This window comes from Rhinatrema bivittatum, chromosome 4 (assembly GCF_901001135.1).
Source record: "Rhinatrema bivittatum chromosome 4, aRhiBiv1.1, whole genome shotgun sequence".
NCBI lineage: Eukaryota > Metazoa > Chordata > Amphibia > Gymnophiona > Rhinatrematidae > Rhinatrema > Rhinatrema bivittatum.
Window position 1 is genome coordinate 199,889,606 of NC_042618.1, and position 27,553 is coordinate 199,917,158.

Below are 27,553 nucleotides of genomic sequence, written 5' to 3' on the forward strand. Positions count from 1 at the left end.
CACTACACAATGCAGTGAAATGTGTATTCCCCATCTTGAGTCTACAGAAAAAATCTTTTTTTACAAATAAGGCCTCTGGTGTCCTAATGTGTGCAATAGCTTCATGGGTGCATTGTGACAGTGCATAGTACAGCGTTTTTTTCAGGTCTCTAGATTTAGTGGAAGCTCATTTGATTCAAGTGGGCTTTATTCCTGAACATGTGTACTCACATGTAGTTTACCCATAATTACAAAGACAATTATTATTCGAAAGACATGCACAGCAAAACCCCTGTCATTTAGCAGTCACAATCACAGTGAGTAGAAAAGGAGGCCGCAGAGCAATGGCAACCCTACCTTCAGAGCCCGCACTTTCTTAGCCAGGAGGCTCTCAATGTCTCCAGCCACCTTCTCCACCAGTTTCTTGGGGACGTTCTCTTTGACCTCAAATAGGTTTCTGTTGTCATTGTAAATCTGTATAAAATAGGAAAAAAAACCAAAAAACAGAGGGCAATTTTTACACAGAGAATAAAGATTTAAGCTGGTGTATCAGTCCCCAAAATAAGCAGCTCGGTATTAAGAAGAGCAAAGGAAATATAATGTAATATTATTTGCGACTAAGAGAACACAGGTAGAAACACTTTGCTGTATAGGACAGATTTCATGGTTGCCGGCTTTCTGCCCGCAATCTTTTTCTGCTTCTGACCTAAAGGTTACATTGTCCATCTGCAGAGTGGAAAACAATATGTTTTGCAATGAATGAGAAAACTCATGAGAGGAGTGTCAAAGGGCAAGGCTAGATTAATGGGAATGGTAGGAAGGGCAGCAGCATCCTCAGGGAGTGGCATTTTCTCAGACAAGGCCCCAAATAAGACCCCTGACCCACTTGAAGGTAACCCGAGAGACCTGAGCCACCTGAGACCTGGGACAGAAGAAAATGAGAAGTAAGAAACCTGAAACAAATCAGAAAATAGCTTGGAGAATAATTCATTTCATGGCAATTTCTTTTTATCTGCATTCACTGTATCCCTCAATCCTGGTTTTTCTCACTCTCTCTCTCTCTGGTCAAGTGATGCTTTGGCTGTAGTGCTCTTGCAACCTGACACACAGCTAGGAAAAAGAAAAGGGAAGCCTGGACTTGCAGGGCAGCCATGCTAGTCCAGAGGGTGGTGGTGACTGGGCCGTGGGAAAGAAACAGAGTGCAGACTCAGGGCAATGAGAGATGACCCTGTACCAGCAGTAGCCACTGTGCCCCCTGTCTGCCCCGTGGCGGCCACGTCCCCTCCCTTCCTGAAACTTGCCCACTGACAGTCCCAGTAGGGGCACGGGGTGGTGGTGGTAGTGACAGCTGCACGTTGTTGAGCAGCTGAGGGCTGGCTGTGCTGTACCTGACACTGCCTTCCAGTCGGGGAAACTGGAATCCTGGGGGAATCAGCATAGCCTCAGAGATGGGGAAGCATTACTGCAGCAGCTGCCATTGCCACAGGTATAAACGTCAGCTCTGTGGTGCTCGATCATCCCAATATTGTCTCCTGCAGTTCTATGAATTGGGATCTGAGAGGTGCATGCTGCACTGCGTAGGGGCAGTGGGCAGGTCTGAAGGATCTGTATGGGCAAAGTGAGGCACTCCCACCCATCCAACCACGAGTCCTGGGGGGGGTCGCACCTTGGAAAAGCAAGAGTAACCCCAAAACCCCACCCTTGCCAGGGTTAAAGACCCCCCCACCATGCCTCAAGGGATCCCCCTTCTGTTTCTTTATACTATCCCCCCTCTTTTTCGCTGCACTCAGACCACCCTAGAGAAGGGAGAGCAATAAAGACACAGCCAGACAATAGTTTTTGACTATTACTTTTTTGTTTTCAGTTCTTGAGCCACATGTTAGGCAAGTAGCCCTCAGTTCAAGTTAGTTTTGGCGGCCCCAGAAAGAATCCAGATTTATTTTTTAGTCTTTGGTATCCCACCAGGGGGCACCAAAGAGACACATTGCGACATTTAAAAGGGGAATGGCTGGCTTTTGCTGGCCCCACTCCCCGGCAAGCTAGCTTGAAATAGAGCAAGGCTGAGGGTGTGGGCAGGAAAGAAGAGCTTCTGTTTCCCTGTTACTGCTCCACCTCCCTTTGTATCCTATTGGATGGTTGCAGAATATCTGAACAGTGAGCTGCAGGTGATGGCAGGCAGGAAAAACCCGTGTCTCCTCAGATATTGCCCCCACCTTTCCCTGAAGCCTGTTGGACGGCTGTGCAATGTCTGACCAATGAAATGCAGAGGTACCAGATAGTAGCAGCAGTGTGGGACAGACAGGCTTCCTGAGGTGCAGTGAAGATGGGGAGGGCCCCTGCTGATAGAGGGTCTGGGAAAAGGAAGGAGGGAGAGAGAGAGGAGTTCTGAGGTGGGTTAAGAGAAATGCTGGTAGATAGGGAGAGGAGGAGGAGAACTGTGAGGAGGGAGAGGCTCTAATAGTGGAACTGTGGGAGAGGAGTAGACAGAGGCTGTAAGGGTGAGGGGCTGGGAGACAACTGGAGTACCGGTTGTCTTCTTCCTCTCAGCAAGGTCTGGTGGCCTGGTTGGTAGCAAAGGGCTAGCTGTTCCATGAGGCTGCAGCTGCAGTACAGCCTGGCCTGGATATGGTTGCCAAATTGGCCAATATTCAACCAAGCTGGCTGGTATTTGTCTGTCCACCACAAGCTCATAAATAGGAATGCCAACTGGCTGGTTTTTGGCCAGCCTGCTCATTTTTTTTTTAAAAGGGAGAGCAGTGGCTGGCAGATCAGAAAACCAGTCAGTGTAAGTGCCGGTTTTCTGCTAGCCACCAGCCTCTAGGCTGGTCCAGGACTCCCCTGCTTTCTCTCCCCTGCCCTGCAGACCTTATTTTTAATCCAGGGCTACTCTGAGCCCGATTGCAGCAGTCCGCAATATAATCAGCTTCTGAAATCACTCAGGACAGAGTCAGCTTGCGCTCTTCTTCCAGGTCCCGTGATGGCCCTGTGCCCAGCTGATGGGAGGCCGAGCCTGGAAGAGGAGAGCCCGCTGACGCTTTCAGAGGCTGATTCAACTGCAGCCATGCTCCCTCACAGGTGCACCTACAGGCCAATCCTTGCTGAAGCTGCATGTGCTTGATTTGGCCCCCTTCACCGCCAGAGAGGAGAAGAGAACAAGCAGGGGCTTGTAGAGGATTAGCCCTGGACTGGATCAACCATTGAACGAATGTGGATCCAATTAACTCTAGATTGGAGGGGGGGGGGGTGTCCCCTCAACTGATATGGTCCTTAGACCAGTCATGCTCCCCAGTCCCCTGCCAATATCTCCTCTCTCACCATTTTCAAACTGGTGGGCAAGAGAAGATGGTGAACCAGCAAGCTTATCTACTTTTCGGGATCTGCAGGGTACTTGTGACCCAGACTGGCACTGTCAGGGACAGGATGTTGGGCTTGATGGACCTTTGTCTGACCCAGCATCGCACTACTTGTGTTTCTTATTGTGCATCATCTTCTGCAGCTCAGAATTCACCTGGCATGTTGAATCATACAGGACACTGTCACAAGGTGCTGGTAGATGGGGGGGGGGGGGGGGGAGGAAGGAGATCGGCTAGAGATGAGAGAAGATGTGGAGAGGCATATACGTGTGCATGAGAGGGGGGTTTGAAGGGAGTATTTGTGAGTGTGAGAGGGCAGGGATTGGTGCCAAGGTGGTGTATATGTGTGTATGTGTGTGTGTGTGAGAGAGAGAGAGGGCATTTTCAGGGTGTGATTGTTCTTTTAGGGGCTCTTTGTTTGCATGTAGATATTAAGTCGTTAAATTGGGGACCTGTACAGTGGCATGATCACTTCATTTTCTTGCAGCTTATGCCTCTCCTAATGCACCCCAGCATCTTTCTGGCTCTAGCCACTGCCTTGCCATATTATTTCACTACCCATGTTTGGGAGGGTCGGGGCTGAGGGTGCGGGCTCTGGAGAACATGGATCATGTGTTTTGGTTATAGAGGGGAAGGAGCAAGTTTAAAGGCAGGTGACATGTTTTCTCTTTGAAAAAGTTGGCAAACCTGATGAGACCTTATTTGGAATATTGTATACAGTTTTGGAGACCGCATCTTCAAAAGGATGTAAACTGGTTGGAGCCAGTCAACAGAGGTCAACAGAGGTCTTCATTCTAAAGCAAATGGGGACAGACTTAGAGATCTAAATATGCATAAACTAGAGAACAGATGGGATAGGGAACACATGATAGAGACATTTAAATACCTTCAAATTTTCCATGCCCAGGAGGCAGGCCTTGTTCAAAGGAAAGGAGGCTCTAGATCATGGGGTCATGGGATGAGGATGAAAGGTGTTAGATTCAGGAGTAATCTCAAGAAATATTTCTTTACAGAGAGTGTAGTAGGTGAATGGAACAGCCTGGCCTTGGAGGGAGTAGAGACAAGGACAGTACCTGATTTCACAAAAGCATGGTATAAACACAGAGGATCTCTGAGGAAATGGTAGGGACTGTAAAGCTGATGTGGATGGGCAGATTAGAGAGGACATAATGGTCTTTTTCTGCCATCATGTTTCTAAATATAAAAGCCCAGAACCAGTTGTCGGAGGTCATAGTCAAGGCAGCTAACATAGTGGGGTTGAGAAGAGGATTGGACAAGTTCCTGAAGAAAAAGTCCATAAAACGTTATTACAAAATAGATACTGGAAAGCCAGGACTTATCCTTGGGAGTGTGATACAAGGAGATCAACTATTGCAGATTTGATGGGTACTTTAGACCCAGACTGATCACTGTAGGAGACAGAATATTAGGCTTGATAGACCTTAGTCTGACCCAGCATGGCATTTCTTAAGTTCTTATGAGGAAGCAAAGACAGGAACACACTGTGTTCTCAGCGATCTTCCCTCCCCATGTGCTACCCATTGTCATGGGGACAAGAAAGGGAGGGGCTGCAGTGGCACAGTTGAAGCTGTCTGTCTGTGCTATTGGTATCTCAGACTTAGTGGAGTAGAAGGGAGCCACATATGGGGAGAGAGATGAGTTGAATAGTAGGAGTTGAACTATTATGTCAGACTGAGGGTCCATCAAGCCTAGCATCCTGTTTCCAATAGTAGCCAATCCAGGTTACAAGTACCTGGCAAATACCCAAACAATAGAACCCACGCTACTAATGCAAGTAATAGCAGTGGCTGTTTCCTAAGTCAACTTGATTAATAGCAGGTAATGGACTTCTCCTCCAGGAATTTACCTAAACCATTTTTAAACCCACCTACACTAACTGCCCTAACCACATCTTCCGGCAACAAATTCCAGAGCTTAATTGTGCATTGAGTGAAAATGAATTTTTTCTGATTTGTTTTAAATGTGGTATTTGCTAATTCATGGAGTGCCCCCTAGTCCTTTTATTATCTGAAAGAGTAAATAACCGATTTGCCTCACTCATTGAAAGTTTTCAGAGCAATTCTATGTTTTCTTTAGCTAATGTTAGAGCAATGTTGACACCGAAGTGGAAGCAGATAAGGGAGAATTCAGCAGTTGGCTTCACATGAAGAATTTCAGAGGCTTTTTAGGGGTTGGATGGGGCTGGCCAGAGGCCTGGAGCCAAGTTTCTTTTTCACAGATGGAGGTCATGGGGGGGAGGGGGAGATACGAGCAGCCAGACCCTCCCTGCCAGAGGTTTATTTGTTATAGTAGTGAGCAGGAGAGCAACAGCAAAACAAATTAGACAAACAAAACATAAGGAGGACACCAACAAAATGCGACAACATAAAATAAAAATGTTTTTCATTAACATATCTAGTAAGTGAGCGATTACATCCTTCTACACTGGCAACTAGCTGAAATGTGGAACCTGCTGTCAGTATTCCCCCTGTAGGAACTGGGACTCAACCTCCAGAAGACAATTTATAAGCCATTTCTGTGGGGAGAAAAGCATTTTTCTTGCAAAAATTGACTTTTTGAAAAATGCTCAAAATGTGCATACTCTTAAATATGGCGGGGGCGTTCCCAAGGTCAGGGCCAGGGCTAGGATGAGGGAAGCAGCAGCATGTGTAGTTTCAAATCTGTGCATATCATTTTGCAAATCTGTAACCATAGTCAAAGCTAAACTACATGTATTTACACCAATGAATGGATTTTAATTATTAAGTATTTAAACATGTTATCTACACAGCACATACAGCCCTGAACCCACTAAGACTAGCTGGCATGGGTGTGGAGTGTGGGCTGCATATTTTGGTATGCCTTGGGGTGCAAAAAAATCATAAGCCAGGCATGTCAAAGCAACTTATCAGGACTTATCATAAGGCAGACTGAGTACCTTACTTAAACAAAGATAAATAGATAGACATGGTTTATTGGGACACAGCCAGCATGGATTTACCCAAGGAAAGTCTTGCCTCACAAATCTCCTCATTTATTTTGAAGGCTCAATAAACATGTGGACAAAGGTGAACCAGCAGATGTGGTCTATTTGGATTTTCAGAAGGCATTCGACATAGTGAGGGCAAAATGGCGCCGGCGCTACCTTTGCCCTCACTATGTCGACATAGTGAGGGCAAAGGTAGCGCCGGCACCATTTTTAATATTGGCAATACGGCCCGAGTGCAGAAGGTCGCTCCCGGACCCCCGCTGGACTTTTGGCAAGTCTTGTGGGGGTCAGGAGGCCCCCCTAAGCTGGCCAAAAGTCCCTGGGGGTCCAGCGGGGGTCCGGGAGCGATCTCCTGTACTCGTGACGTCGGGTCACAGGAACCAAAATGGCGCCGGCGCTACCTTTGCCCTGTCATATGATAAGGGCAAAGAGCCACCGGCGCCATTTCTCTTAACGCAGCCGTGGCCAGAGAGCGGGAGACAATTTTTTAACCTAAAAAACTAAGACGATCAGATTCACCCCCCCCCCCAGCCAAAATCGATCGTTAAGACGATCGATCACACGATTCACATCCCTAATTTCCTTGTTAAAGTCAGTTAATCCAACCACTTCATGGTTAAATCCTTGTTCCGAAGGGTTCCTTTGGTTCCTGAATAGGATAACTGCAAAATTTGTGCAGGCTATGGTATATAATTAATTGGATACTTAAGTCTTTTTAATCACTGTTATAAACAGCTACAATGTGTCCTATTATCAAGAAGCCTTCTCTCAACCTACTGAAGCTGAAAAAATACCAGCCAGTTTCCCAACTACTGTTTTTGGGGAAGCTTGAAAAAGCAGCAGTTCCAAGAGTTTGTGGAGGAGAATAGGCTATTAGCAGAGGAGGATGTTATGTTCGTGGACCCTTGGGCCGGTTGGGACAGAGGATGGAGTGCTGTAGAGGTCCACAACAAGTGTCCCAACCAGGAGGCGGTTCAGAGACTCGGAGCAAGCTGAGATACTGGACTACGGTGAAGTCCTATGCGACCAAGGACTCGATACCCAATGGGAGGACAGACGACGTTGGACCCTGGTGATTGAAGAATCTTCACCCTGGAGACTGGCACTTCCCCGGGAGGAGCCCTTAGGAGTCCAGCTGCTGGGACTTTTGGAGATTCACCCTGGAAGCCGGAGTCCCCCCAGGAGGAGCCCGTAGGGACACGGCCGCTGGGACTTAGGAGACTCCCTGAAGGTTTGAAGATGGTCTGGATGCAGGCGCCTCCTGCAGGTCGTAGGTTCCAGATGGCTGGCGCCTCCAGCAGGTCGTAGGTAGTCTCTGTAGAGAAGTTGAAGAAAATCCAAAAACCGGTCCAGGAGTCTGAGTCCAAAAAGCGGTCCGCAGCCAGTCCAGGGGTCGGTGTCCAGAGAGCGGTCCAAAGCCAGTCCAGGGGTCGGTGTCCAGAGAGCGGTCCAAAGCCAATCCAGAGGTCGGAGTCCAGAAGAATCAATCCAGCAAGGAGGGCGGAGCAGAAGCGGGACGAAGAACCAGAACCAAGGATGAAGCGGAGAGGAGTCAGGAGACAAGCCGGGTCGGAACGAAGAGCAATCTAGGAACGCAGCAACAACAAACCGGAGTCCAGAAACCTTGTTGCAAGGCGAAGATCTTCTCTGAGCTGCAGGGTGATATACCCTGCAGCGTCTGACGTCATCTGCCGGCAGTCCTTGGTTTTTCCGCGCTGGCCCCTTTAAGAGAGGAGTCCCCACGTGCGCGTGTGCCTGGGAGGCGGGGCCAGCGACGGGAGTCGACGGCGTCTCCCTCGCGGTGGAGACGCCACGGCAGGCAGCAGGACAGGCCCAGGGGGCTGCAGAGAGCGTCGCACGGGCCGGGCTGGCCCCGAGGTGAGTGGAGGGACCGGGGCACAGCCCGGTCCCGTAACAGAGGAGCTGTCAGGATTTAGAAAGTACCATAGTACTGAAATAGTCATAACCATCATCTTAGATGACTTCTGGAAATATCTTTATAAAGGGGGTGGACTAGCATTTTTAGATCTCAGCGCCACATATTGCTCCATCAACTAAGTGCAAAGTAAAGTGGGAAGAATGACATTGGCCTGGTTTGATTCCTTTTCAGCAGGATGATCACATTATATGAGTTGTGGAGGAAAAAGTCTTCGAAATGGTACCCACTGTCAAATGGTGTTCCTCAATGTTATGCTTTACTGAGGTCAAGCATTACTGGGAGCTCTCCAGCAGAAGCAAGGAGAATGTGTGCCCTTTATGGTGGAACCGACCAAGTCTGAGAGGTTTGGAGTAGACGTGATGACTTGGAAGCAGACATGACAACTCGAGACTGGGTCAGACAAGATGAGGACTTGGAGCTCATCTTGAAGATGAGAGTCCAAACAGTGCTCAGCACAGAACCACCGGAAGGCGACTCCAGCCACCATGGAAATGGATACCGGACGGAATGGGTACTCCCTGGATCTGGCTGACTGGAGACAAGGTCTGGGGCAAGCGGCTGAACCTGGAAAGGACTCAAGACACAGTTCAGGGAGGTGGCAACCCAACAGCCCTCTGAGGCCAGGACAGGATACGGGAGTCTGGGCAAGGACTCGAAGCTCTGGAGACAAAGGTCCTCTGGAGGCATAGGCTGCAGGAGAAAAGAAGCAACAAGGCAAGCAATGTCCCTCAGGCACCCTACACAGCTCACCACAGGGCGGACCCACGGGGCTGGTCACGAACCACACTGTTCCTCTACGCGCCCTACACAGCTGGACGGCTGGTCACGGACCACAAGGGGAGTGGAACAGGCAAGCCTCAGCGCCTCTTGGAGACATCAGGAATCACGAACATTTGGAGAAGACATGAAGGAATTTGGACATCACAAAGTGGAACTGAAGACATCACGGAACTGGAACTGGAACCGGAACATCCATGGATGATGATCAGAAATGCCAGGCAGGAGCTGGAGATGGGAAGTCCTTGAGAGGACAAGCCCCTTGCCAAAGCAAAGCCTAAATGCAGAGAAAGTCCTTTTGTAGCCCAGGAATAAGGCAACTCTCTGGGAGGAGTCCCGATGGGCCACACTTGGCTGGCCCTATAACTGAGGAGAAGTGCTGCCGGCCGGCCCCTAGAGAGAAGGGCGTGGCCCACCAGGAAGTCCATGCAGATCAGAGCAGGCCTCAGGCATTGAAGGCCTCCCAGGCCCTGGAGCAAATCCTGGACAGTTCGTAGGCGAGACCCCAGCTTAGGAGCGGCCTCCAGGAAAGAGGTGAGAGGCCTCCTGTACCACAGCTGTACAGGAGGATTCAATCAGGGGGCCTTGCTCTCATCCTAACTGTTTAATACTTATTTGCAGCCCTTGCTGTCAGAAATTTCTGCTATTGGGGTTTTGTTCCAGATATTTGTTCATGGTATCCAGTCCTATATCCCATGAAGGGATAAACCTGCTGATCAGCTGGGCAAGTCAGGAGAAAGTTTGTAGGCCATCAAGAGCTGGATGACTGCAAATACGATGAAACTGAACAACCAAAAGACAGACATTTTGTGCCTGTGGAGTGTGGACTGTCATTCTGTCTACCTCTCTGTGTTGTGGGGACAGAAAATTATTTGGGCAGGGGATCTGGATTTGGGTTTGACCCTGCAACATCAGATTACCAGGATGTTGAAGGTGGGATTTTATTACCTGAGGTAGTTGAAAAAAATCCACCTGCTTTTCTCACAATCTGATTTTTCTTAGATCTTATATGCAGTTATATTGTGCATAGACTATTTCAATTCCATGCATTTGGGATTGATTAGGGATGTGCAAAAGGTACGGATTTGTCCGATTCAGTATTCGTATTCGTCGGGGGCCAAATACGTTGCATTCGTTCAATGGCGGCCCCGATCGGCTGATATGTTTCATTCATTTTCCGATTCCCATTAAAGTCAATGGGGGAAGTATTTGCAGCCTATTTTTGGCTGCAGAATTGGGGTTTTCTTATCAACTTTGATGAAACTTCTGAGGAGCAATCATCAGAACAAGAAAAGAGCTCCAAGGTACTTAGACTGTGGCAAAATGGCACCAAAGTGACATGAATAGCCTAAGGTACTTTAAAGGGGCAAAGGGGTACCAGGAGTGGCAAGAGTGCTTTAATAGAGGTGCAAAGCAGCAGTGAGAGTGTCAAAAACAAACCACATTTTCAAAAGAGAATACCGATAACAGATGCATGAACCCTTGAAGGCAGCATGACAGGCAAAGTGGCAAGACAAGTGGCATCAACATCCTACAGCACAATGAAGGGGGAACATAGCAAGCAGAAAGACTAGCACCAACACACTAAGCAACCATGATAGTGGCAAGAACACCACAAGGAGTTGAGTGAGTCATCTGGTATATGGCAGCATGGTAGAGTGGCAGAGGAACTAGGCTGGCTAAACCCAGGGAGAGTTCCCTTTCCTTTGCGCAGGAAAGGGCTCCCGAGAATGGTTCACCCCTAGATTGGGGTGTTTCAATTGGCATCTAGGGTTCTCTTGCTGGTCTTTTAAAATCTGGTGGAGTTAGCAGATATACAAACGAGAATTTTCAAGGCCGAGGCGGCGAAGGTTTCCATGTAAACAGCGGTTCAACATGGGTCAGAGGGTAGATACAGGCTGGCTACACCCGGGGAGAGTTCCCTTTCCTTTGAGCAGGAAAGGGCTCCCTAGAATGGGTTGGCCCGTAGAGTGGAGCACGAGCTGTCAAAGCGTGGTGATGTCGAGCAGGGTGCCATGTGAACAGCGGTTCAACATGGGTCAACAGGTAGTAAGAGATAGGCTGCTACACCTGGGGAGAGGTCCCTTTCCTTTGAGCAGGAAAGGGATCCCCGGAATGGGTTGGCCCCTAGAATGGAGCACGAGCCTTCAAAGCGTGGCGACGTGGAGCAGAGTGCCATATGAACAGCGGTTCAACATGGGTCAACAGGTGTTAAGAGATAGCAGTGGCTACACCGGGGAGAGTTCCCTTTCCTTTGAACAGGAAAGGGCTTCCGTGGAATGGGTTGGCCCCTAGAGTGGAGCACGAGCCTTCAAAGCATGGCGACATGGAGCAGGGTGCCATGTGAACAGGGGTTCAACATGGGTCAACAGGTGCTAAGAGAGAGGCTGGCAGTGGCTACACCGGGAAGAGTTCCCTTTCCTTTGAGCAGGAAAGGGCTTCCTTGGAATGGGTTGGACCCTAGAGTGGAGCTCGAGCCTTCAAAGCGTGGCGATGTGGAGCAGGGTGCCATGTGAACAGCGGTTCAACATGGGTCAACAGGTGCTAAGAGATAGGCTGGCAGTGGCTACATCTGGGAGAGTTCCCTTTCCTTTGAGCAAGAAAGGGCTCCCCGGAATGGGTTGGCCCCTAGAGTGGAGCACGAGCCTTCAAAGTGTGGCGACATGGAGCAGGATCTCACTGTGAGCATGGTCTCACTGTGTTTGCCACAGTCTAAGTACCTTGGAGCTCTTTTCTCATTCTGAACATGGATCAACAGGTGGTAAGAGATAGGCTGTTAAATCCGGGAAGAGTTCCCTTTCCTTTGAGCAGGAAAGGGCTCTTTGGAATGGGTTGGCCTCTAGAGTGTATAATGGTACAAATTGTTAGGATTTAAGCATTTGCAAACAGATCATGACTTCATAAGCAAGACGGAGGAAGTTCTCTTCTCTGCCCTGAAACTAAAGAAAATTGTTTGTTTTATTTAAGGATCCATGCTGTGAAGGATTACTAGTTTGAATTGCCAGAGACTGAGGTTTCCCTTTGCAACAAGGGTTCAGCCATTAGGACTGGACATAAGGCCTGGACGGACAGGCACAGCATTCAAGGATTTCCTTTGTGCAGGTTTGTTGTGGTTTGACCTGTCACTTCTTCCTGAACTGGTTTACTGCCAGAAGAAAATGGCATCTTTTTCATTTCTGAAAGATAATTCAATAGAGGATGTTTTTAGAGCAATAGAGACTGCCATTTGTGAAGCAAGAACTGAGCTAGAGATTATTTTTGAATACCCAGTGGACAGTGGATGGACAGGCACAGCGTTTCAGGTCATGTACATGTGCTGTAGTGCTTATATTATCTGGCGCATAGGAGGTAGTTGGAGCTGCTGCAAGGCTTTCAGTTGCTTTTATTCACCCCCTCTTTATTTTCCTACTCCAAGTTAAGGCTTCCTTGTTATAATGTAACTGTATGCTCCGTATCTCTTGTTGATTGGTTAATTGTATATTCTGCTTAGTTCATTGTAAACCAAATTGATTTGATTTGTATCAAGAAAGTCGGTATATAAAAGCCTTAATAAATAAATAAATAAATAAATCTTGCCATTCACAGGGAAAATTTGGAAACCCAAGCAAAGGCGGGTTTACTTTCAAAAACACTAGCAATTCCATCAACTCTGGTGCCAGCCTTGAGAGGTGAGGGCTCATGATATCCCCTGTCATTGAAAAAACATGTTCACTGGGCACACTGGTTGGTGGACATGACAGATATCGCTAAGCCACTTTGGCTAGGTGTGGCCAGACAGTGAACTTGTGTGCCCAACATGCCAGCGGATCTGTCTGCATGTTCTCTGTGGCCTCTGAGAGATACCGTGTCACTGACAGCTGTGCTGATGTCTCCTTTGCTGGGTGGGCTGAGAGTCACTCATGCCAACTGTTTTCTCTCTAGCCCGTAGCACAACAGATGAATCTTTATGGGAAATATGCCTTTGGCATTCTGAAGTGGAGAAGGAGGAGGTACTAGCTGTCGCTGACAGAGTGCTGCTCCTGCTTGGGCTAGCACAACTCTCTGAAGTACCCACCGCTGTTTCCTCCTCTGCTTCATGCCTAATCTGTCTCTGCCTATGGCGCTCCTGTTCACGGACTTTTGCTAACAGCAGGTCCTTCACCAATAGGAGACAATCGTACTGTAGGGCGAGTTTCCTTTTCACACGGGGATCACAGACTGTGGCGAGCATGTATGTGTTCTCTTCTGTTAGGTATGTGTTCTCTTCTGTTAGCCTTAATCTTTCTTCCACCTACTGCTGCAAAATGTCCAGACAATGCAGCACCTCAACTGTCATTCCCTCTTCCTGTTTAAAGTCCTCCAAATTTTCATCCAGGAAATTAACTATAGGGATGATGTCAGCCAAGGAGGCACTTCTGGAACTCAGCTCCTCCGTGACATCCTTGAAGGGCTGCAGGAATTTACCAGCTGACTCATGACTAGCCAATCATGATGCCTAGGAGATTCTGCAACACCTATGTCCATTGAACCAGAAAGTTCATGAAGGGGTGTCTGCAGCTCCACTAACCTCTGCAGCATCATAAAGGTGGAATTCCATCGGGTGGCAATGTCTTGAATGAGACGCATCTCCAAATCAGTCTGCTTTTGTTGGAGAACCTGCCCACCTTCACACTTCTGTGGAAGTGTGCTGCTATGTTCCTGCACTTGTGTATTAAGTCCTGCAGGTATCCATTCTCTTGGTGCTTGGACTCCAACCCCAGAGCTGACTTCACTACCAGGTGCAGAGTGTGTGGCAAAGCAGTCAAATTTCTTAAAGCGCCCCTTGGTTATTGCCTTAACCATGTTTGCACCATTGTCTGTGACAAAGAACCCTGCCTGATGATTCCTGTCTTGCTGGTGTAGTTGCCAGCCCTCCAGCATCTGTCTGATGCATGCTAGAATATTGGCTGCAGTATGGGCCTGGTCCATCAGGTGGGTGTGCAGTAAAGCCCACCTTCACCCTGATACTTGTTCACTAATAGAGCTGCTGCCTGCCCCTGCCTCAGCCAGGTCCCACCAGTGTGCTGTCAGGGAGAGGTAAGAGTGTGCAGCATTCATGGCAGTCCAGATATCGCAGGTGAAATGCACACTCCCCTCTGCCTTAGCTAGCAGCACTTGAATGCAACTGCAACACTGCTTGTACAGGCTGGGGATGACCTTTCTGCTAAATGTGGTTCTGGTGGGGACTTTGTAATTTGGAACTACAGAAAATTCTTGAAACCCACATTCTCCACTATCTGCAAGGACTGGTCATCAAGGGCAATCATTTCCCCAATGCTCCTGGTTACAACTTTTGAGGCTGCCTGCCTCCTACCCTGGGATAGCATTACCGCACTCCACCCCATTTCCTCCATGGTGGGTTGTTGCATCTGCCACATGTCAGGGGGTTGCTGGCCTGCCACCTGACTGCTAGAAGGGGCTGAGGGCGTGGGGTAACTCTGCTCCTTTTCAACCACTTTACGCTGCTTGGAAGGGGTCTCCTGACTGGTACTGCCACCATCCCCAGATGGCAGCACTGTTGTTGGGTGTTGCCTCTTCATATGATGCGTCAAGCCAAAATTGGATAGATGTCCCATTTGCTTGCCTCTGCTAATAGCTCTGCCACAGTAATTACACCGAGCAAAATGCGGGTCCTCTGTCACTTTAAAGTGGCTCCAGATCGCAGATGTCTTTCGCAATCCTCCCTTCTGTATAGCCTTGGAGGTGGATGCTGGCACTGAAGCTGAAGTAGTGGGTGCACCCTGAGAAGCAATGCCAGGGGCCTGAGTCACACTCTGTGCCTGCACTGACTGCTCTTCCTCCTCCTCATCATCATCAGTTTCATCTCTCCCCTGCTGCACTGAAGTGGAGGCTAAGACAGGAATAACTAATCCTCCTAAAACTTCATCAGCTATTACTTCTTCCGTTTCTGATGAGAATCCCACACAAGATGATTCTTCATCGGAATCAGAAGCAAACAGTGCCTGCACTACATTGTCAACGCTAAGTCAAGACTGCTGTCCCACTGCTGCTTTTGGGTGTCGTCGTTTTATCTTGCATGACTCAGCCTCCCCTTTCCTCATCTCCAAAACTACAGGGTCAGTAACAGGTGGTGGCGATGCATCATGTTTAGATTTCATTTTTTTCTAGATGGAACTGCCTGCCCCGCCAAAGAGTTTAGATTGCAACAGGTCCCTTTTTAACTTTAATGGGGGACTGCACTAGTGCCTTTTGAAGTGCCTCCTCTGCCAGTCCCAATCATTCAACCACATCTAGCTTTCCCTGACATTATGGATTTAATGTCACTGCCTAGTGCCTACTGGCTGCCCACGGGCACAGTGCCTTGATATGCACTAATGTAATGTGTGTGCACACACCGAGCTTGTAACTACAAAAGAGGCCCACTGGGGATTTGGCTTCAGAAAGCAGCACTCTCTCAATATACTTGAGTCGGCTAAACTGCCTGCCCATGGGCACAGTGCCTTGATATGCACTAATGTAATATGTGTGCACACACCGAACTTGTAACTACAAAAGAGGCCCACTGAGGATTTGGCTTCAGAAAGCAGCGCTCTCCCAATATACTTGAGTCTGCAAAACTACCCAGTGCCCACTGGCACTGATGCCCAGTGCACAGAGAGACTGAGTGAGTTCAATTAAACAAATGCAGTTAACAAAAAAGCTGGAATTGTTGGCACAGCGAGAAAATCAATGAAATATATTTTTCAATGGAAATTTTAGCAAACTAGCTAGAAATTGAATATATCTCTCCAACCCACAACACCCAAATGGTGCTTGCAATCTACCCCAGGGGGTGAATTAAACAACAAAATGCCACTGATAGCAGCTTCTCTCCCTGGCACAGAGAGACTGTCTCAGAACAACTAAAAAAAGTGCTTAAAAATAAAACAGGGTTAGCTGGCACTGCAGCCAAATAAAGAACAAATATCTTTTTCTATCTAAGTAACTAGCCTAGCTAGCAATTAAATACAGATTTGAGAACTCAGACTAGCTCTGAGTGCAGCCACATTCCGCAGAGACAGACCACCTTCCGGCCTCCCCAGATCACGTCTGCAAAGAAAGTGCATGGCTCGCCCTGTGTTTAAGTATATATAGTACTGGGTCATCAGGAAAAGCATCACCGACCACTGAGTGAGAGCACGATTGGCTGCATTGCAAAACTTCTTATCGCTGATATGTTGCATTCTGGTCTCCTTGCCAACCTGTCCGACCCACTCTGACAGGGCTATGAGGTCACTGATGACTCACAGGAAAGGGCTGGTTTTTGGCTATGGATACATCCAAATGGCATTCTCCAATTTCAAATGGCGGCTAAGAAAAGCACACGGCGCCAAACGTATGGAACGGATGATATGTTATATTCGTGGGGAATCGCGAATATAACATATCATCCGTATATGGACATGTTATGGTTGTGGACCCTTGGGCCAGCTGAGACAGTGGATGGTATGCTGCGGAGGCCCACAGTGAGTGTCACAGCCGGGAGGCGGCAATGAAAGAACTCGGAAGAGGCTTCACCACTGGAAATCCGAGGTCCCCCCAGGAGGAGCCCGTAGGGACCCGGACCTCTTGGACTTAGGTGGGACCCTATGTGACCAAGGATCCAGGTGGTTGCTGAAGAGATGGATGAAGGACGGCTGGGCCCAGGTAGTTGAAGAGTCTTCACCCTCGGAAGCCCGCGGCTCCCCCGGGAGGAGCCCGTGAGAGCCCGAGCCGCTGGAAATTAGGAGAATCCTCTGGGCCAGCAAGTACCAGATACCTGAGATGATGGAAGAAGCCGAAGTCAGAGTCCAAGAGCAAAGCCGGGTCAGAAGCCAGAAGTCTGAGATCCAAACCAAAGCCAGGGACGCAAGCAGAAGACGGAGTCATGGGACGGAGCCTGGTCAAAGCCAGAAGTCAGAGGATGAACCAAAACCAGGAGCGGAAGCTGGAAGCAAAGTCAGGAGATGAAGCCGGGTCAGAAGCCAGAAGTCAGGCGTCAATGCCAAAGCCAGGAGCGGAAACCGAAGACGAAGTCAAGAACAAGCCAGGCCAGGAGCCAGAAGATAAGACGATCAGGACACACTGCAGCAACTAAATACTCAGGGGGACTGAGGAACCCCATTGCAAGGCACTGCCTAGGTGAAGCTGCAGGGTTTAAATACCTTGCAGCGTCTGATGTCATTCAAGGCATCCTCAGTAGGTTTTCCACGCTGGCCCCTTTAAGAATGGCTCCTCCTCGCGCGTGCATCTAGGGGGTGGGGCCAGTCACCACGGATTGTCGGCATCTCTCCCATGGAAGGAGAGATGTGCAGGGGGCCATGCAGGCCCGAGAAGACCGCGAAATGGCCCGGGCCGTCCCCGAGGTAGGTGGAGGGACCGGGGCATGGCCCAGGACTGCAACAGGACATACACGTTGCGGATTGCCAATACTTTGCAAACAAATGCACACCCCTAGAATGCCCATAGCACTGGCAGGTTGCAGATGGTACAAAATTCATTAGCATAGCTAATGGTAAGGAACGTCAGTAAGGAGCACATTACCCCTATTTGTGCAACCTCCATTTGTTGACTAGAAGATTTTGTTTAAAATATTGGCTTTGATGTATTGAAGTACAGAATAAAATGTGTCCTGTTTATTTAACTAAGGAGGTTGCCTAGATATCAACTAGATCTGTTGCTGCAATTTCAAGTAGTGGGTTATTTGGAAGTGGCATCATTGCGGTTGATGGGTCATGCCAGGACTCGTGACCATTCTTTTTCCTATACAGTCCCTCACCAGCTGGGTTGAGAAAGAGGGTGAGTTAAAGGAACTTATATGAGAACTAAAAATTCATTTGTTCCCTGCAGTAGATCAGTTAATACAAGTTATAGATAACATAGTATAAGTCTGCTGGAAGGTGGGTGAGCAGATGGGATAGCGGTCTTGTTTTGGGGTTTTTTACTGTTTGGTATGATGTAACCCATTCTGGGTGTTTTTGATCAGATGGGTAAAATAACAAAATAAATAACATAAATAAATAAAAATTAGGCAGTAAGATGGATCACATAAAAAATACAAATATGTTCAGTTTTTCTGTATAATTGTTAACAAGTGTGGAGCCTGGTCACATTTCAGAGAAGTTCTTTTTCATCAGGGGAGCAATATGTTGTTTGTAGTACTGAAGGAGCCATCATGCCATTGTCCATTTCAGAAAGGGGCAAGAACAAAAAGGAAGAATGAAGGACAACCTACAAAAGAAGGGACAGAAAAATTGTATGTACGGAAAGGGCAGACTGACATTGGTACATCCAGTAATGAAAAAAAGCAAATCAAGTGTCACTGGTAACCACTGGGAATTTGTTCCTGTGCAGGGAAAATTGTGGTTTTAATGTCTCTTTCCTTCAGTCACGACATCCCGCTCCCTGACAAAGATGCTCTAGGAGCTGATTTCCTAAATGGTTGCCTCATCTGACAGCTGAGTATAAATTTACAGAAGAAAAAAAAGTAACTTTGGCGCAGCACAAAGGAGCCATGCTGCAGAAATGCAGACGCGGAGGGATCTCACTTTTGATCTTAGAAGGAAGCACTTTGACTTTGTGTCTGGCATGGAGCACCCGCTGAAGCCTGACAGCTGCCTGCTTCACACGCCATAGCAGCGGTGCAAAATCTAATCATTGAAACCACTGAATTCAGCGGCTCGTAGGTGTGGTAAATCACTGAATTATAGAGAAGGTGCTTAGCACAGCCAGAGATACCTTGCAGCATAAATGGAAAGTGCAGGCAACCCATAATATGGCTGGGAGTTACTTTAAGCTCCCAATAGCATTTCCAGCAGTCTAGGTACTTGTAGCCTGGATTGGCCACTGTTTGAAACAGGATGCTGGGCTTGATGGACCCTTGATCTGACCCAGTGTGGAAATTTCTTTTGTTCTTATGTTCAGATTTATAGCATAGACAGCCCTGCTGCAGGGGTGGGAGAGTAGATATAGATTTAGACACATAAAAAACATACTAGCCCACAATTTTCAAAGACATTTATGAGGGAAATGCAGAAAATGGCTGTCTGAAAACTCTCCTTCCTAAATACAGTTAAAAGTAGGGATGTGAATCGGGCTTCGGATGATTGAAAATATCGTACGATATTTTCAAAATCGTCAGAAATCGGGGACTCCCCCAAAACGATAGGAAAACCCCACAAAATTGTTCGTGGGGGTTCTCTTATCGTTTTGGGGGAGGGTGGGAAAAACGGCACACAAAAATAACCCCTAAACCCACCCCAACACTTTAAAACTAATCCCTTAGCTTCCCTCACCCTCCTGACCCCCCAAAAAACATTTTACAGGTACCTGGTGGTCCAGTGGGGGTCCCGGGAGTGATCTCCCATTCTCGGGCCGTCAGCTGCCACTAATGAAAATGGCGCCGATGGCCTTTGCCCTTACCATGTGACAGGGTATCCGTGCCATTGGCCGGCCCCGGTCACATGGTAGGAGCACTGGATGGCCCGCGCCATTGGCCGGCCAATGGCACAGATACCCTGTCACATAGTAAGGGCAAAGGCCATCGGCACCATTTTGATTAGTGGCAGCAGACAGCCTGGGAGCGGGAGATTGCTCCCGGGACCCCCACTGGACCACCAGGTACCTGTAAAAAGTTTTTTGGGGGGTCAGGAGGGTGGGGGAAGCTAAGGGATTAGTTTTAAAGGGTCAGGGTGGGTTTTTTGTTTATTGGGGGTCGGGCGCAGCCGATAAACAAAAACCACGATTCGGGCCGGATGAAAGAAAAAACCCACGATGTGAATCGGAACCGGAATCAGAACCGATTCGGGTTCCGATTCACATCTCTAGTTAAAAGCATATGTAATATTTCACAACATACATACTTTTAACTGCATTTAAAGGAAGCATTTCCAGGGGAATGTTTGTTTTGGATGGCACTGGAAAATAACACACATAGATTGTATTTTCCTTACAAATTCTGCTCAAACTAAAAGGATTTGCAAAAGCACCTGTGGCAAGTTTCACAGGTAAAGTATGCATGCAGTTTCTCTTTGAAATTTGTGCAAAGTCCATTGGTAAAATTGTACCAGCAGATTTTTCAGCAAAGCTGAAAATTGCTGCCTAATTGCCTAAAGCATCAGCAAACAAAATGATCTGCACTGGGGGCTGTCTGATCTATAATACTAGGAAGACATCAACAGCAAATCTAAAGTGAATTGCCACAGTCAAAATGGATCAGTCCAGAAATGCACCTTATTAAGAAACACATTTCATTTAAACATACTGTATGTTGTGTGGGCCTCTCTCTCTTTGTTAATGTGATTTTTGAAATGGTGCTTTCCTGGCTTGGTCCTTTTTACTATAGCAGTTTGCCTTGGATTTGCAAAATCTATATGCACAACTTAACCAAACCATAGCTCAAAACAGTGAAATATGGTGAATTTCCTAGGTAGGGCTATCTCAAACGGGCCGCGGGGGTAATGGAGGAGCTTTCCCCACCATAGTACGGATTCCTGTCCATGTGCAGCACCTTCATACCATTGACCGACATGGTCCCAGACAGGATGCATTCAGTCAGGCCAGTGCCCAGGACGATCACATCGTACTCTTCATCCATACTCAATGCCGAGTAAGAGTCTGCAGCCCGAGCCAACCGAGCCAAATGGATGCTGTCTTGTGTTCATAGCAAATATGAGATCCAAGGCAAATAATCATAAACCTAAAACAAACACTACTAGCTTGAGCAAAACTGCTTTCATAACTTTTAAAAACATTGAGGCCCATATTCAAAAGCATTTAGCTGGCTAACTTAGAAGTTAGAATAAATCAAAAAGAACAATCACAGTGAGCAATTTTCAAATACAATTTTCTCTTATTGATTTTGTTTATACGATACCTCACACCATTTGTGTTTTTCTTTATTACATTTTGTAAAAAAAACTCTACTGATATTGAAAAAAAATGTTTTGAGGGTAAGTTGAAAGTTTCATATGTTTATATAGGTGACTCCGCACCTCTTGATGAATATACCGGTAATCATTAACTTCCAACCACCTCCGTGAATGTAATTTTTTGCAATTTTTCTTGAGTAAGTAAAAGTCCCAAAAAATAAGTGTGTTTTCTAAAATTATAACCTTCCTTAAATGTCACTTTGCTCTTTGCTTTACTCTTAATACTCTTAACGGTATGACCAACTTCCTAATGCAGGTTGAAAACTTACAGTTCAAACGGGAATGAATACCTTCACCCTCCTGTCAAGTGCTGTTAAACGCTGTAAAATTGCGTCTCATGAAAGAATAAATACTTTCACCCTTCTGTTGATGATGAATCACTGTAGACATCCCGACATGTACATGTTTCAGACTACCCGTCCTTCTTCAGGGGATATTGGCACTGTTTAACATGCTACAGAAGATGAATTATAGCCATATTCTTGAGTTGTTCCATGAGTCCTGCTTTGTTGTTCTTCTGGTCTTCAAACCCACAATTTGAATGGCAAATGATCCTCAGTGTACATTGACTATTTATAGGTTATCTATGTTTTATGATCCTGCCTATCAGAGAGCTTGCAAGTATAATGAGACAATCGTAAGCCCACCTTTCCGGGTGCTAACACTTAAAACCTAACTAGCCTGTAAGCTCGGCTGGTTTCACTATCCATCAGATGTTACCGCAAAAAAGCACTGAAGTAATTTAAAAGGCCACTACCGGTGACCAAACATAAAATATGAATCTTAGACTGGTAATGGTGCACCTCCTATAATAGAAAAGCTAAATTAAGATCTTCATTCATACCATGTGGATGAGAAGACTTCAAAGTGTAAATCCAAAATGCTTCATGATAGTTCAATTTGATGTTTGGATCTCCTCCTCTCGTGAAAATGTTTACATGTTCCAAAATAGTCTACTGCATTTCTGTGAAATTATGTTCAGCTTCTTTCAAATGTTGAACCATGGGTGGCGTGATTTTAGCATTATTAAAACGCGATTTGTGTTCCCCCAACCTCACTCTAACTGGCCATGAGGTGCGTCCAATGTATATTTTAGGACACAGACACAACACTGCATAAATGACATTGCATGAGTTACAGTCTATGTTGGATTTTCTCCAAACCCTGTACCCTGTGACTGGATCCACCCATTTTATGCCAGTGATCAATTGTTTACACCAAATGCAGTGGCTACATATCTGATGACCTGTAATTTCCACTGTAGAACTCTCTTGCTGCAATTGTGAATGCATTAATATATCTCTGATGTTTTTGTCTCGTGTAGTGGCAAGCATTGGAGGTTCGTTAAAAACATCATGGAGGGCTAAGATGTGCCAATGTCTCTTAATGGACGATAATAGCTCCAACTGCTGTAGATTGCTGGAGTACACATACCAGTCTCGATTCCTCTTTCTTAGGTTTGTATTGGAGCAGTTGTTGCTGGTCACTCTATTTGGCTCTCTTTTACGCATGCTGTATCGCTCTCTGTGGGTATCCCCTTACTAAAAATCTATTTTTCAAGATATCAGCCTGTGATTCAAAAACTGTTCCGACGAGCAGATTCTCCTGACTGAAAAACTGACTTACTGGTAAGCCCATTTACCCAGGTAGAGAGTCCATCAAGCTAGGTTGAGAGAACATTGCACAAATCTCATCTTTGGTTGAGTTTCCCCACTCCGAAGGTCAGCAAATCTTCACAAGAGAGCACTGTTCTGTTCGTACGTCTCACTTTGAATGTCAAAGTGGCCCCTAACACCTACACTCCTACCTAAACCTCACCTCAAGTAACTAGGTAGGTCTCATATAGAGGTATAAATACCTAACTACTATGAGGGCCTTATAGCTAGGTTCTCTCTCTCTCTCTCTCTCTCTGTGGTTGTAGGTAAGAATTACAACAATCTGGGTACTTAGTGCAAAAACATTATTGGAGTAATAACTATGCAAAGCACTAAGATAGCACACTTTGCAATTAACAGCCTATTACCATAAAACACACCCCTTTTCCTATCGCATGTGATATTTTGATAAATCCAGGCCTAAATTAGAGACGTTCTGGGGGCATAACTGGGAGGAGTTGAGTTAGCCGGCAAAGTTAACTGGTTAACTCCAATGTTCAGAGTTAGCCGGGTGACTTAGGCTTAGATTTTCTAAGCTCCTGCGGCTTCCTGAATCGCGCAGTAATGGGGTGGGGGGGGGGGGGAAGCAGGGGGGGTGCCTTCGAAAGCCGGCAGCGATTGCACCTCTGTGGTGCGATCACTGATGGCTTTTGCATCGAATAGCGCCATCATAAAAGGTGGTGCTATTGGGCATGAAGTCGTCGCGGAGTCCACCCCGACTCCACCCCGATTTAGTGATTGTGTGCAATCGCTTTGGAAAATGACCCCCTCAGTCAGCTAAGTCTGGTCGGGCCAAAGAGCTGACCTAAAGTTAGGCGACTATAGTTAGCCAGACTGGGGCAGAATATGGACCTCATAGATACCATTTACCTGGATGCTAACTTTTTTTTTTTTTTGGCTTGTGAAAGCCATGACTGTTGTACTAAAAGCCTGTATGGGAGACTCAGTGCATACATAATCCTTGCTGATTTCACACATTCATTTTTTTTTTCATCTGACTGTAATACTACTCAAGTTGTTTATCTGAATAATTGCTTGTGTGACTTTTATACACTGGGAGCACTAAAAGAAAGATTTAAATTAGAATTATTGAACATTTAGAATTATTGAACAATCCAGATAGCAAAGCTGGCCAGGTAAATATATCCAGCTGACTTTGGAGGTACCTTCAATAGTGCAGCTGCACTATTGAATAAAGCTGGCTGTCTTAAAGTTAGCCTGATAACTTTATCCAGATAAGTCTACTGAATATCTGAGTTAGCCGGATAATTTATTTGGTTAACATAATTCCTCCACAAAATGTCCTCGGAACACCCTAAATTACATGACTACATTTTAACTAAATAATAAGATATCCAACCATAATTTAGCTGGCTCTCTTAAGTTGTATACAGAATTTTCACCAAGAAGTCCCGTTGGTTAATTATTGATTACAGTTTCAGCATAAGGAGGATGATTTTTGTTTCTCTATTCTGGACATGACGGTTTGCCCTCGGGGGTAAGATATAGGGAACAACATTGGATTTTCCAGTGGCAAACTGTTGCCCCATCTTTATTGAATCATGAAGTAGAATGGCAAATCTGTTTGTGAAGCATGCCTTTTTGCACTTTGTTTTTCATGATTTTGAGAGCTATTGCAATCTTAGGAGGTAATATATCTCTAGTGGCTATTCCTGGATTTCAAAGAGCCAGTAGGACATGCCTCTTTGCCATTTGGAACTAAGCTCAAATATATTAGAGAAGTTTGCTGCACGTGAGCTGCTGCCAATAGTATATCCATTGATATGTTTTGTAAAAGAGGACATAACAACATAAGAAGTATAAGTGCAGCAGGGACAGATACGTTCAATTCGGTATTCGTATTTGTTGGGACCCAAATCTATTACATCCATTTTCGGGGGACCCCGATTTGTCCATTAGTTATGTATGGTATTCATTTCCCATTAAAGTTAAAAAAAAAACCCCATACCAACCCTTTAAACTTAATTAACTAAACCCCCCACCCTCCTGACCCCCCAAAACTTGGCAAAAGTCCCTGGTGGTCCCTGGTGGTCCTGGAGCATTCTCCTGCACTCGGGCTGTCGGCTGCCGGTATTCAAAATGGTGCCGATAGCCTTTGCCCTTACTGTGTCACAGGGGCTACCGGTGCCATTGGTTGGCCCCTGTCACATGGTAGAAGCAATGGACGGCCGGAGCCATCTTGTGCTCCTACCATGTGACAGGGGCCGACCAATGGCACCGGTAGCCCCTGTGACATAGTAAGGGCAAAGGCTATCGGCGCCATTTTGAATACCGGCAGCCGATGGCCCGAGTGAAGGAGAATGCTCCAGGATCCCCCCTGGACCACCAGGGACTTTTGGCAAGTCTTGGGGGGGTCAGGAGGGTGGGGGCTTTATTCATTAATGATACTTTGCATTCGTGGTGGTTCACCATACATTTCAGAACCCCACAAATGCAACGAATAGGGACCTATACATTGCGGATTGTGCATTCGTTCAAAACGAATGCACATCCCTAATAAGAACTTGCCATACAGGGTCAGACCAAGGGTCCATCAAGCCCAGCATCCTGTTTCCAACAGTGGCTAACCCAGGTCTGACCCAGTATGGCATATCTTATGTTCTTATATGTTCTTACATACCGGTTCACCTTTATCCACATGTTTATTAACCCCTTCAAAAAAATGAAGCTGATTTGAGAGGCAAGACTTCCCTTGGGCATATCCATGCTGTGTTCCATTAATCCTTGTCTTTCTGTATATGCTCTGTTATTTTTATCTTTAGAATAGTTTTCACTATTTTTCCCGGTACTGAAGTCAGGCTCACTGGTCTATAGTTTCCTAGATCGCCCCTGGAGCCTTTTTAAATATTAGGGTTAGCTTGGTCCCCCTCCAGTCTTCTGGTACAATGGATGATTTTAATGACAGGTTAAAAATTTTAACTAATAGATCTGAAATTTCATTCCTTCAGAACCCTGGGTTGCATACCATCTAGTCCAGGTGATTTGCTACGCTTTAGTTTGTCAATCTGGCTTACTACATCTTCCAGGTTCACAGTGATTTGTGTTACACGTGCCGGCCACGGCTCGACCCCCTCACCTCTTTCAAAGTGATCCAGCACCTGGTCCTTCGTCTCTGGTGGCTGTGGGCTGCTGGCTCCATCCTCGGGCTGCCCCCGGGGCCTCCAGCTCTGCTGCAGTTCCTGATGTTCTGCGTCAGGCCTCTCCGCATGGTCCGCGGGGAGACGGCATCCAACCAGCACCGCGCCCCTCCCTAGGCGCACGCACGCACACAGCAGATCCTTTCATAGGGTCCGCGGCGGGAACCTGGCTGTGGCCCCGGATGATTATGTTGGCAGAGCTCCAGTATATAAGCCCGGGCTCCGCTCTCTCAAACTGCCTTTGCAACAGGTCCCCTCGCTAGTCGAGTGTTCATTGCTTCTTCTGATCCTGGTTCCTGATACTGATTGCCTTTGTTCCTGTTTCCTTTTCCTGAGTTCCTGTTCCTTCATCTCTCCTTCAGATTGCTAACCTGGTTTGACTCTGCATTGCCTGACTACTCTGTTGCCTCTCTCCAATCCCAGACCTCTGCATTGCCTGACTACTCCATTGCCTCTCTCTAGCCCTGGACCCCTGCATTGCCTGACTACTCCATTGCCTCTCTCCAGCCCCGGACCTCTGCATCACCTGACCACACCGTTGCTTCTCTCCAGCTCTGGACTTCTGCTTCGTCTGAACATCCTTTGACTCTCTCCTCGTCCAGACCTCAGATTTGCTTGCCACTGCTTCCAGACTGCTGCCAGCCCTGAACCCAGCTTGCTTAAAGACGCCTCTTCAGCCTTTGTCCTGGACGTGGTTCATTCAGGCTTCGGCCTGCTCTTGCTCGGGCGTCCTCTGTCAGACTGTGTTCCTGTTGGCACCTGGGTCTCCGGAACTCTGCCTCATCCAGTACAGACTGTTACCTATACTAGTTGCTGCCTCTGGGCTGACCTCGATCCACCCATCGCCAACCACTGACAGAGGTCACCTAAGTCCGGCCAGCCCAGGCACCCAAAGGTTCAACCCATGGGGAACGAGGGCTGGTATTGGTGAAACGCCAGCTGGCCTCTGTCCGTCAGCCCTCTCTGCCTGCAGACAGTGGAGACCCATAGTATCCCTCCTACAGGTAGCATCAACCCCACCTCGGCCCAAGGGTCCACCGCTGGCGCAACAATTTGTTTCAGTTCATCTGATTCATCACCCTTGAAAACCATCGCCGGAATCAGTATCTCCCCAACATCTTCATTAGTAAACACAGAAGCCAGGAATTCATTTAGTCTTTCTACAATGGCCTTATCTTCCCTAAGAGCCCCTTTAACCCTTTGGTCATTTAGCGGTCCAACCAACTCCTTCACAGGTTTCTTACTTCAGATATATTTTTTAAAGTTTTTTGTTATGAGTTTTTGCCTTTACCACCAATTTCATTTCAAATTCTCTCTTTCCCTGTCTTATCAATGTTTTACACTTAACTTGACAGTGCTTATGCTTTTTCCTATTTTCTTCAGATGGATCCTTCTTCAAATTTTTTGAAGAATTTTTTGGCTAAAATAGTCTCTTTCATCTTACCTTTTAACCATGTGGTAATCATTTTGCCTTCCTTCCATCTTTCTTAATGCTTTTTGTTTAAAGAAATGTTTTAAAATTGTCTTGGTTTTCAATGCAATGGATATTGGTTTGATTGAACCTCCTTGATATAGCCCATGTTGGAGGAAAATGTTGTTTGCTGCTTTATTGATTAGAAGAAAGTACAAATCTGTTCTCTTAATAAAAATGTTTGCTGTTCTTTACTACATTTTTGCAAAGCATTTCTGGACTGTTGAGTAGAAGGAATAATTCAATTTCCTTTTATAAACATTTTTTCTTCATACAAATGTTACTTACACAAGTGGCTCTCTCTC

General features: G+C 46.8%; 1 protein-coding gene across 1 annotated transcript in view; it reads right to left on the reverse strand.

Annotated features, from left to right (window-relative positions):
* Nucleotides 1-27,553, reverse strand: part of CACNA2D2 (calcium voltage-gated channel auxiliary subunit alpha2delta 2) — a 1,734,543-nt gene that overhangs the window by 1,277,801 nt on the left and 429,189 nt on the right. The window contains exon 3 of the mRNA XM_029599532.1: nucleotides 337-453. Within this exon, the coding sequence (XP_029455392.1) occupies nucleotides 337-453 (117 nt within the window). The remainder of the gene's footprint in view (nucleotides 1-336; nucleotides 454-27,553) is intronic.